Source organism: Acinonyx jubatus, chromosome X (genome assembly GCF_027475565.1).
Source record: "Acinonyx jubatus isolate Ajub_Pintada_27869175 chromosome X, VMU_Ajub_asm_v1.0, whole genome shotgun sequence".
Classification (NCBI taxonomy): domain Eukaryota; kingdom Metazoa; phylum Chordata; class Mammalia; order Carnivora; family Felidae; genus Acinonyx; species Acinonyx jubatus.
Window position 1 is genome coordinate 30,812,248 of NC_069389.1, and position 12,854 is coordinate 30,825,101.

General features: G+C 38.9%; 1 protein-coding gene across 2 annotated transcripts in view; it reads left to right on the forward strand.

Annotated features, from left to right (window-relative positions):
• Positions 1–1,811: 1,811 nt before the first annotated feature.
• Positions 1,812–12,854, forward strand: part of CFAP47 (cilia and flagella associated protein 47) — a 545,688-nt gene continuing 534,645 nt past the window's right edge. For both annotated transcript variants that reach the window (XM_053202225.1, XM_053202224.1), the window contains exons 1-2: positions 1,812–2,297; positions 6,571–6,722. In XM_053202225.1, coding sequence (XP_053058200.1) covers positions 2,103–2,297; positions 6,571–6,722 — 347 coding nt within the window. In that variant the 5' untranslated portion in view covers positions 1,812–2,102. The remainder of the gene's footprint in view (positions 2,298–6,570; positions 6,723–12,854) is intronic.

Here is a 12,854-nt window from a genome sequence, read left to right on the forward strand (position 1 = left end):
CTTAGGAGCTCAAGGGAAACTTTTGCCCCTCTCTTAGTGACATAGAGGAATCTAAATGGAAGGTTTTTCTCAGAATAATGGTTATGAGCAGAGATAAATTTTATCTGAGTGATCCATCTATATACATGGCAGGAGAAACATGTATTTCTAAACATCTGCTTTACTTACCACCTGGTGAGGTGCATTCCTTCCCTTTGAAGTCCCAGGCCCCTACCCCCATTCCTCAGTTCAGGATGATATTACACCTCATTTTGCCGGATTGTCTTTGGAATTTTCATGTCTGGGTGGGTTCCCCATATGTATGCTTTAAATTTGATTTTTCTCGTGTTAATTTGTCTCTTGTCAATTTGATTTTTAGTCTAGCTGGGTGCACCTTGAAGGGGACAAGAATTCTTGGTCCTAGTCATGGCCATCCAAGTCATGCAGTTCTACCTTATTGGGCCTTAGTGCCATCACTTTATTCTCATTGGTGTGGCTTTTCATCATCTGGATGAAATTTTCATCATATGTAACTTTCGTGAATTTCATTATATACTACCCACTTTCAAATTATTCTTGAAACACATCAGTTGCTACACTTTTAACACTCCTGTGTTCAGAGAAGTTCTGTTTATTTTCTTTCAATAGCTTATTTCTTTGTTTCTTTTTTTTGTTTGTTTTAAGAATGTGTACTTATTTATTGAGAGAGAGAGAGAAAGACAGTGAGTGGGGGAGGGGCAGAGAGCGAGAGGGAGAGAGAATCCCAAGCAGGCTCCATGTTGTCAGCGCAGAGCCCAACTCTGGGCTTGATCTCATGCACGGTGAGATCAATGAGTGAGCCGAGATCAAGAGTCAGAGGCTTAACCAACTGAGCCACCTCAATAGATCTTGTTTCTAAGTCGTTACTCTAAGCACTATAATAGGTTTTCCTGGTCTGCATTCAGACTCTTTTTTCTTTACTTTTCAAAAAAAAATTTTTTTTTAATGTTTACTTATTTTTGAGAGAGAGAGAGAGTGCAAGCAGGGGAGGGGCAGATTGTGAGGGAGACACAGAATCCGAAGCAGGCTCCAGGCTCTGAGCTGCCAGCACAGAGCCTGAGGCAGGGCTGGAACCCATGAATCAGGAGATCACTACCTGAGCCAAAGTTGGACGCTTAACTGACTGAGCCACCCAGGAGCCCCTCAACGTAAGTATTATATATATAATTACACAGTATATGGATATATCTGTAGAGCTTGACTCCAAATTAATAAAAGTCCGTAGAAAGCAGCTTGTTGTAAAGTGATAAGAAGAAGATTTAAGGCAGGGAAATGCCACTAACCTACTATGTTTTGAAACCCTAAGACCATCACAGCAGATCAAGGATGAAGTTAATGATTGGGCAGTGTGAATCTAGGACTGTTGGGAGGATGCTCATCTAGCTAGATAAGAGGTTTGATCTCAACCTTTTGAGCAGCCCCTTGGTTTCACAAATGAAGAAACTTAATACCTGGAGTAATTAACAAAACTTCTAAAGCTTCTATACTCAGTGTGTGGTCCCAGGACCTGCAGCAGCATTGGAATCACCTGGGACCTTGCTACAACTACAGAATCTTAGGCCCCGCCCCAGATCTACTGAAACAGAATCTGCATTTTAACAAAAGATCTAGAGGTTTGCTATTACCTTTTGAGAAACGATAGCCTAAAGGCCAGTGAGCAGGGCACCTAGGGGGTCCTGACTCTGCTTCCATTGAATTCCTCTGTTAACTGTTAGTTTTGCTGCTTTAATTGACTTGGCGGGCACATCACTTCCTTTGCTCTTTAAGTTTAGTCTTAAGAGAGGTCCGGGAAAATTACCCCACCCCGCCAATGCCATCTTAAAATCCTGACAGGCCAGAACGAAGTGAGATTTGGGCTGTCACAGAACGTTTTCCAGCTTCTCTGGTGACACTTGCGATCCCTGGGTTCTTTCCTTCCCCACGTGCCTGCATTCTATAAGCCAACGCACAAAGTTTGGGCTGAGCCAATGAGGGTGGAGCTTGAGGCGAGCGTGAGGCGTCTGTCGGTTGCCTAGCGACGGCGTCCACGCTAGCCCTCTGTAAATCAAGGCAGCTACTGTTCGCAGGCTACCTACAAGGCCGCCATGGAGACTGAGAGGGGCTCCTTCATCTCCCGGGACGTGGAGACCCCAAAGAAGGAGGTGCAGCTGCGGGTGACCCCTTCGGAGGTGAAGTTCCTGGACACGCTGGCCGGGAGGGTGTACCGCCTGCCGGTTACCGTACACAACCTCGGCCGTTGCAACCAGAAAATCCGGTTTCAGGAACCACTCAAGCCACAGGTAACACCCTCGGGGGTGCAGGAGCCGGACCTCCCGAGCGTCAGGGCTCTGAGACCGCCTCCCCACCTGGGCGCCTGCTTTGTCCCGGAGAGTAGACGCCGGCTTCTGCGGGAGTGTGGCGGGGTGAGGGGGGGGGGAGGGGCAGGATTGAGCTTCCCAGGGAGCGGCCATTTAGGTCTCAGTGCATACGCGTGCTAGCCGTTTTGTTTTGTTTTGTTTTGTTGTTTGTTTTTACTTTTTGTTTGGTTACGGAGACACAGTGGGGAAAAGTTGATCTAGAACCTCCCAACTTCTTCATCTTGCGTTTGGAAAGAAGGGAAAGGGGGTTTCATGTCTGTCTCCTAACCCCAGAATTTGTGCTTGTATACTGTAGAATTACATCAACAAAATTCTCTAAAGTACCCTTTAGTCATAAAGTGCCTGATTACTCTAGATGCAGTAGGATAGTGGAAAGGTTTATTATGTCATGTTCCAACAAACATTTGTTGAGCACCTACTGTATAATAGGCTGTAGGTGTGAGGAATCTAAAATGAACACAACCCTACCCTTACAGGACTTAGAAACTGGGGGAGTCAGTAAAGATCATGAGTAAAATTAATGTTCCGAGAGGCTGTCTCCATCTTCTGACTTAGAAGTTGACAGAATTCTTTTTTTAAATTAAAACATGTTTTAATGTTTATTATTTTTGAGACAGGGAGAGAGAAACAGAGTGTGAGCGGGGAAGGGGCAGAGAGAGAGGGAGACGCAGAATCTGAAGCAGCCTCCAGGCTCCGAGCTGTCAGCACAGAGCCCTAGCTGGGGGCTCGAACTTGCTAACTGCGAAATCATGACCTGAGCCGAAGTCGGATGCTTAACCAGCTGAACCTTCCAGGCCCCCAAAGTTGACAGAATTCTATTTCAATCTCGCTGTCATTTTAGATCATGTGTGTGAAAGGATGAATATTAGTTTGCTGTCAGGGAGACTTTTGATATAGGAAAGGTGATAAGAATTTTTGATATGTAAGTGATAAATAACCTTATTAGTATTTTTTTTTTTGTGGGACATTCTTAACGATAAGTAGTATTGAATGCACCTGGATTTCTAGGTACAGAAATGGAAAGGTATCTACGATTTTTTGTTGTTGTTAAAATTACATCTATTTGTATATACATAGAAAAATGCACGGTAGTGAGTAGAAGGATAATGAGAAAAAGGACTTTCATGTTCTACTTTTTACACTTAAAAAAAATTGTACTTTTTACCTACACTAAAGTGCACAAATCTCGAAAGTAAAGCTTGATGAATTTTTATGTGTTTATACACCCATGTAGCCACCATTTGGGTCAAGTCGTAGAATTTCCATTTCCAGCATTCTAGAAGGTTCCTTGCAGTACCTGGAGTAATCACTCCATGGAGGTGACCACTGTAGTGATTTCTAACACCACAGATTAGTTTTGCTTGTTTTTGAGTTTCATATAAATGGAATCCTGCTTTGTTCATTTTTATATTTGAATGTTTTAACAATAGTAACATGTATTTTGTAATAAAATGGAATATCGTGAGAGGCTATTAACTCTTTTTTAAATCAAAAATGACCTAATTACTCCAAATACTGTAAAATAAGGGAAAAATTTTATAATTTCACTACGTCACTACATATTTATTGAACAATTGAATGTATACCTGAAAATACTTTTCTTCTAAAATTCAGGCTGGCAGTAAATCCCAGATGTGGGCAAACACTATTTTATGGATGTCCAGGAGACACTTATATGGGTGGTTTTTGTGCAGTCAGGAGATAAATGATATAATTCATTTTAGTTTGTATCAAGAGTTAAGAAGGAAAACTATTTAGACCACAAATCTGGACACAAGAGAATGGCCAGGTAAGCTTACCAGTTAGAGGCCAAAGCCGTGAGCCCAGTATTAGTGTGAACTTCTCTTTGTTGCAAGACCATGGTGTGCTCTCCTGATCCTTCATAGATATAAAGGGAATTAGGAAGAAGATAGATTAGAAAAAAATGTATTAACTATCTTGGAGAAAAGAAAAAGTGCTGTATAAAGAAGATTGTCATCATCACCATTTATAATTACTTACAAAATGATGCTTCTAACATACAGTAGTACTGGTTTGCAACCCTGGCTCAAGAGGCTGCATTATCTTTGTGTTGATGACCTATTATGAACCATATGTAGTACTATATGCCATCTACTGTGGGTTGCTGGTAGAAAATGAAGAAGACACAGTCCTTATCTTTAGTGTTTTGTTAACTTGTGTGGCTTCTGCATCAGTCAGGCCAGTCTTACTTGGAATTGTCCCCTTTTACCTCCATGGCTCAGACTCCCTTTTCTTTTGACCCGTGTTTTTCATTCCCACCTCCTGCAAGAATCACCTGTTTCCAAATCCCACCCATCTTTAAGGGACAAATTGAGTTCTCTTTTTCTCTGTAAGTCTTATATTATCTCCAAGTTATTTCTTCCCTGCTGGATACCAGTTATCAGGCATTGATTATAGTTTGGACTTGTGTCCTGATGACTCCTAGTAAATGTTAGTTTTACCATCCGTCAGCTCCTGAGTAAGGGTGGTGCCTTATACACCTTTGTATACCATTCACAGGGCTCAGCAACTTGTAGTTTGACCAAAAGCACATGCTGCTGAAGCTATGGTTTCCTTTCTCCAAGATACAGCTTCTTTAAAGGAAAATAGTCACATCTGATACATGCACTTGTAACACCCAAAGGCTTATGCAGGGAAAAATCTATCCCTTGTTTTCTTACTGTTCTGTAATTGCAGGGGGATTCAGAGTTGAACTGTGATAGTTTTGAGGTATCAGAAGTTTGCTGGAAGTATGAAGCTTTCAGACCACTGGTATCAACAAATCACTCCACTGCTCTGTGTCCTTCGTTGCTGGAAAGTACTGCTTAGATTTAGCCTGGCATGAAAAGCCCTGGATAATTAATTTCAACATGACCTCCATCTTTACGGATTGAGCTCTTTGCCCAGCAAGGCTAGCTTATTAGTTGCCTGCTGAAGGACTGTTCTGTTTATTCTTTTCTTGGCTTATGTCCGAGATATTCCTTCCCCATAGGGAGCACCTTACTTGCTTGTTCTCCACCTTTTACATCCATTCTTTAAGCTTAGGCCAAGTACACTCCTTTCTAGCCCAATGGTAATCATGCTTTCTCATGGACTTTTGTGATACCTATGTCTCCAGTACTCATAAGACACTTAATTAGTTCTTGACTTGTATTATTTAACTTTCTAGGGGTGTATAGTCTGCTTCCTTGAAGAGATTATGTACTCAGGAGAGGGACTTTTTCCACTTATGGGGAAGGAGCTTATATTTCAGAGTCACATAGATGTGTGATTTGAATCCTGTTAGAGTGACCTTAGACGTTAATTATGCTCTCCAAGTCCCAGTTTACTCATCTATATTCTGGGAGCCTTAACGTCAGCCTTATAGGACTGTAGAACTGTCTTATGTGAGATAAGAGATGTAGAATGCTTGACTTATTGTGGGTCTCCAACACATAGTAATTCTCTCCTTCACTTTCTCCCTTCATATTTGTCCTGGAGTCTAGCAAATGTTTTACAAGAATGAAAGTGGTTTTTCTTCCCCTCGTATCCTATTCCTTTTTTATATTTGCTCCAAGTTCTGAATTCTAAGTCCCCATACAAAAAGTATATAAAATGATAAATGTATGTGTTTAAGATTATTAGATTATCTATTATTTAATAATAGATAATTATTATTAGATTGCTCTCCCTTTGTTCTGTATTGAAGTACCTCATACTTCTAAATGAGCTTGTGAGCATTTACATGTTTCTCAACTGACTACATTGTCAGTTTTAGTCCATGTACTGTTAAAAGCATACCTGGAGGGGTGCCTGGGTTGCTCAATAGGCGTCTGACTTTGTCTCAGGTCATGATCTCACTGTTCGTGGGTTCAAGACCCGCGTCAGGTTCTGTGCTGATAGCTCAGAGCCTGGAGCCTGCTTTGGATTCTTTGTCTTCCTCTCTCTCTGCCCTTCCCCTGTTAGCATCTGTTTCTCTCAAAAATAAACATTAAAAAAAAAAAAGCGTATCTGGAGGGTCTAGAATCTGTATATACACACACACACACACACACACACACACACAGTCATTAAGTGTTTGCTTTCAGGGAAGGAATATTGCCTATATCCTGATACAGCTCTTGAACTAATGGACACTTCTAGCTACCGTAGCTCACATTATTTCCTTATTAGGAGTTAAGATGTATAATTTGATTTTTTTTTTCTCCCCATGAAGTTCAAACTGATTTTGACCAATCTGGATAAAGCACTTGCTTCTGGACTTCAGATGACAGCTGTGGTGGAATACCATCCTGATAAGGATGAAGACACTTATGACCAACTACTTATTTCAATAGGAAATAAAATAATAGAGATCCCTCTACTTGGGTACGTATTCTCCATATTTCATGCTGACATTTTCAGCACTCTTCACATAAAAATAAGGGTCAAAGTAATATAATATTCTGTATTTTCTCTGGCTAAGATTTCTTTTTGTATCTATAGTGTCCTTATAGCTGAACTTAATGGTCAGATTTTTAGCAAATGGGTGTTCAAAAAATGGAAGACTGGTTTTCTGGTATTTTTAATTAAAATAAAAACGTTCAACAATTGCATGTATTCCCTCTTTTTCCCTTGACTTACATCCTGTTTTATTTTGACCGTGTTTTTTTTTATACCTTTTGAGAGTAAAATTTTTTTTATATTTTATTTATTATTATAATTTTTAAAAATTTACATCTAAGTAGATTAACATATGGTATACTAATGATTTCAGGAATAGAATTTAGTGATTCATCACTTGTGTATAATTTCCAGTGCTCCTCCCAACAAGTCTCCTTAACGACCCGTGCCCATTTAGCCCATCCCCCCACCCAAAACCCCTCCAGCAGCCCTCAGTTTGTCCTCTGTATTTAAGAGTTAACTTATAATTTTTTTAATGTATATTTATTTTTGAGAGAGAGATTGAGAGAGAGACAGAGCACAAGCAGGGGAGGGCAGAGAGAGAGGGAGACACAGAATCCAAAGCAGGCTCCAGGCTCTGGGCTGTCGGCACAGAGCCTGATGCTGGGCTTGAACGCACAAACTGTGAGATCATGACCTGAGCCCAAGTCGGATGCTTAATCTACTGAGCCACCCAGGCGCCCCTTAAAGTATTTTTTTAATTGATAGACATGCTTGTGTGGATCCTCCTTTTCCTTAGCAAAATGTGCTTCCATAGATGTCATTCTTTTGTCTCTATTTGTCTACCATCTGTAGAATTAATATTGGAATGTTAATACTGGCATTAGATATGTCTTTTTATAAGTTCCCTTGTGTGTTTTTTTATTTTCATAAACCAAATTTAGATCTGCAGTTATTTTAGTACTCCATGTTGTTGAGAAGTTCTGATTTAGCCAAGCATCACGTTCTGTATAGAAATCAGTTAACACATTGTCAGGAAAGGAATGTTATTAGCCTATTAAAAATACTTACTTTACATTTTATAATTTATTTTAGGTAAGGCCATTTTTGGCCCATTCTGCACATTGATGTAGCTATGAGTTTCAGTGAGATTTGCTTGCTTGTACTATATAGGGAGAAAACAGTTGAAGATGCTTCTGCCTTTGAAAACAGGAATTTTGTCTTGTCCTCATAATGTATGCTCTCTCTCATCTGAGTTTGGCTGCTCATCACAGCTACAGCATAAGGAAAACACTGTCCCCTTAAACTATGATGGAAAAGGCTGAAGGAGGATGGACGTGTGTGTATCTGTGTGTGTGTATGTGTGTGTTAAGTTTTTAAGTTTTTAAGTTCTACACAATTCTATTACCTGTATAGGTTTTTATATCTACCACCATAGTCCAGATATTCAGCACTGGTAATACGACAAGGATTTCTCCTGTTACTTTTTTTTAAAAAAAAGGTTATTTATTTATTTTTTGAGAGTGATAGGGTGGGAAGAGGCAGAGAGGGAGAGAGAATCCCAAGCAGGCTCTGCACTGTCAGCACAGAGCCTGATGTGGGGCTCCATCCCACTAACTGTGAGATCATGACCTGAGCCAAAATCAAGAGTCGGTTGCTTAACCTACTGGGCCACTCAGGCGCCCATCTCCTGTTACTTTTTTATACCCATACCCACCTTCCTTCTGCTTCACACCTACAATCCCTGAACTGTTCAAACCAGTAATCTGTCTTCCATTTCTAAAATTTTGTCATGTCATGTCTTCCATGGTATGCGTATACCACAGTTTGTTTAACCTTTGGCCTGATGAAAGATATCAGGCAGATGCCATGATACATTACAAATACAGCTGCTATGAACATTCTTTGCTTGTCTCTTGCACCATTTCTAGAGTTTATAGTTGCATTTAGTGGGGACGAATATGGAAAAATAGATTTATGAAATCTTGTCTGGAAACCAGAAGTTTGGATTCTCTGCCCTTTCAGAAGTACTTTAGCAGAAATGATATAATCAGTGATTGTGAGCACTTGTTTTTTCATCCCTCTTGCACATTTAAAAATGGCTGAGAGTTTTAGTCATGAGCTTGAATAGTTGCAAAGATGTAATCACTTACACATAACAAATATTACTATAATTACATGCTTCTTTCAAATGTATCCAGTAGAGTGGAAATACCATAGTAATTTAACAGTTGAAAGATTTACCTCATCTTTTTTTCCCCTCAGATTTGTATTTTCATTCCATTTCTAACTATAGCATCATATCCTAATGTATTATTTGTTCAGTATGTTTACAAATATGTATATAAGTAGATTTACTCCAATCATAAATCCATACATGTTTTTAGAATTTCTTATGAATTATATTACTATAAATTTAACTCCATATATAAATTACCAAGTTTGGTACTTAATTTTTTTCCTTTTTTAAAATTGAGATATAATTGATAAAGAACTTTGTGTAAGTTTAAGCTGTACACGGTGTTGATTTGGTGCATTTATATATTGCAATGTGATTACTAGTGTGGTGTTAGCTAACACCTCCATCAGATCACATAATTATCATTTCATTTTGTTGTGAGAACATTTAAGATATCGTCTCTTTGCAGCTTTCAAATACATAATACAGTGTTGTTAACTCTAATCACAAGGCTGGGCATGAGATCTTCAGAACCAATTCATCTTCTAAGTGCATATTTTGACCAACCACTTACCAATTTTCCCACCCCCAGCTCCTGGTAACTACCATTCTCCTGTTTGTTAACATAAACTGTCTGTAACATAAAAAGAAAAATGTTATTGCAAATACTTTTCTTAGTCAGGTGGAAGAGAAACCAATAGGAAAGCCAGAAAAACAGTTATGTATTATATTACTCTATTACCAAGCCCTTACTACTAAGGTAACCCATATATATGTGTGCATACATACGTGTGTATAATTTATATATATATATATATAAAATGTATATATGTGTATGTGTACATATGTGTGTGCGTGTGTGAGTAGACTCTTAAGAAATTTTATTTTTTTAAATGTTTGTTTATTGTTGAGAGAGAGCAAGTGTGCACGAGAGCAGGGGAGGGGCAGAGAGAGAGCAGGACAGAGGATCTGAGGCAGACTCTGTGCTGACAGCAGAGAGCCCAATGCAGGGCTCAAACTCAATGAGCCCTGAGATCTACCTAAGCCGAAGTTGGACACTTAACCGACTAAGCCACCCAGGTGCCCCAAGAAATTACTATTTAAAAAAAATTTTTAAACGTGTATTTATTTTTGAAAGACAGAGACAGTGCACAAGCAGGGGAGGGGCAGAGAGAGGGAGTCACAAAATCCAAAGCAGGCTCCGGGCTCTGAGCTGTCAGCACAGCTGACACCACCCAGACTGAGCCACCCAGCCACCCCCTTCTAAGAAATTATTATTATTATTATTTTTTAACTTTAAAGAAATTTTTATTACACAAAGGTTGTCACATAATTGGATATTTCTCTACTTTGTATACAATTACTCTTACTCTCCACCGAAAGGCTGCTTCTTAACTTTTCATCTGGTGATGGCAAGCACTAAAATCCTTATTTTAACAGAATAGTAGTAAAAATACCTCAGTATTTAAGTTGAAAGCAGTACAATGGTACATGGCTCTTGCATTCAGTTATCAGGAATGTACAAATGTCTTTTTATTCACAAATACAAAATAAATTATCTGTAGGCATGGACAATGACAGCAGTAAACCATTATATGTTGTCAACTGAACCCAGTAACTGATGGTTATAGTGATTTTCTTGAACATCAGCCAGGCTTTTCTTCATTCATTTCCTTCAACTGACTTCTCTGAAGTTATTCTTGAGGAGCACTGCCTTGAACTTCCTGTCACAGTTCATTAACAATGGTAAAGTGCTATTCTAGGAATTAGAACATTGCCACCTCCCATACCACCTCCATTCCACCCATTCCAGGATCCTTCTCTTCCTTAGGAATTTCGGTGACTACAACTTCTGCTGTAGTTAACAGAGAGGCCACGCCAGCAGCATCCAATAAAGCAGTTCTTATGACCTTAGTTGGATCAATGATTCCCTTTTCTACCATATTCACAAAATCTCCAAGCATAGCATCATAACCAACTTCTGAGGAACTCAACATAATTTTCTCAACTATCAGTGATCCTTCAACACCTGCATTCTTAGCAATGGTCATTGCAGGAATTTTGAGTGTTCTCTTAATGATTTATATACCAATTTTTTTTTCATCTTCATTAGTTGGAGTTATCGAATCCAAGGCTGGAATGCACCAAAGCAGAGCACAACCCCCTCCCAGAACAATGCCTTCTTCAACAGCAGCTCGGGTAGCATTGAGGACATCTGTAACTCTTTCTTTTCATTCACTTCAACATCATTTGTGCCACCAACCTTCAGCACAGCTACTCCATCTGAGAGTTTTGCCAGATGTTTATTCAGTTTTTCCTTTTCATATTCACTAGTTTTGATATCTAACTGTTCAGTAATTTCTTGGATACTTTTTCAGTGGAAATCAGGAGAGGTGTGATGTTAGCTGTTGATGCTGTAATTGCTGAACTTAAGAAGCAGTCTAAACCTGTGACGACCCCTGGAGAAATTGCTCGGGTTGCTACCATTTCTACAAATGGAGACAAAGAAATTGGCAACATCATTTCTGATACAGTGAAAAAGGTTGGAAGAAAAGGTGTTATCACAGTAAAGGATGGAAAAACACTAAATGATGAATTAAAAATTATTGAAGGCATGAAGTTTGATCAAGGTTATATTTCTCCATACTTTATTAATACATCGAAAGGGCAGAAATGTGAATTCCAAGATGCCTATGTTCTGTTGAGTGAAACGGAAATTTCTAGTGTCTGGTCCATTGTACTTGTTCTTGAAATTGCCAATGCTCACCCTAAACCCTTGGTCATAATTGCTGAAGATGTTGGTGGAGAAGCTCTGAGTACACTTGTTTTGAATAGGCTAAAAGTTGGTCTTCAGGTTGTAGCCGTCAAAGCTCCAGGTTTTGGTGACAATAGAAAGAACCAGCTTAAAGATAGGGCTATTGCTACTGGTGGTGCAGTGTTCAGAGAAGAATGGTTGACTCTGAATCTTGAAGATGTTCAGCCTCAGGACTTAGGAAAAGTTGGAGAGGTCATTGTGACTAAAGATGATGCCATGCTCTTAAAAGGAAAAGGTGACAAGGCTCAAATTGAAAAACGTATCCAAGAAATTACTTTTAAGATACGTTTCTGAACCCAGCTAGAGAAATAGTTTGAACGAATGTTCGCCTTCATATCTTATATTGTTTGTGTAATGAGTGCCTCTTTTAGATCCTTTAAACTCTGTTAATGCAATTAGGTACACTGAGGTCATTGATCTTCCCTTTTCCTGTTACAAAATTACAACGTCTTCATGAGAAGAACATGGGTATTCCTTAAAGAAGCAGCATATACAGGATAGTCCTGGCTGATCTCTGGAATGTCTCTATATATCCAATAATACACAAACACTCCCATATAAACATACATCTCAGAAAGAAGGCCCAGACCACCAGTGCATAAAGCAGTATTTGTGAATGTTTTATTCAGGTATTCTTACTTATGTCTTTGTGCATGTGTCTGTATGTATTTATATTTTGGAAGTTATATCCTATATGGAGTAAATTACTTAATTCATGTGTCTGGTACATAACCTAAGGACTCAGTAGAGATCAGTTATTACTATATTTATTATTGGCACTGTTATCATTGTTAGGTTCGTAAGGGTAATGCACTTAAAATCTAACAAAATCAAGGCTAAGTTCACCAATGTTATATACAAATAATTTCTCAGATAAATCATTGAGGCTTTGGAAGTGTTTGGCTTTTCATCTATAACATAGGAGCCATAATAATATTTCCTTTTAATGAAGTTTTTAGTATCAAACAAGATAATATACTTGTTAATAAATTATAAATTTTCCATATATAAAATATATGTATCCTTGTGAGATGTGCATATAGAATTACAGTGGATTTTTAAAATGTGTAGGCAACATGTGTTATAGATATGCTACAGTGAGCCCTTTTAGTTAGAGACACAG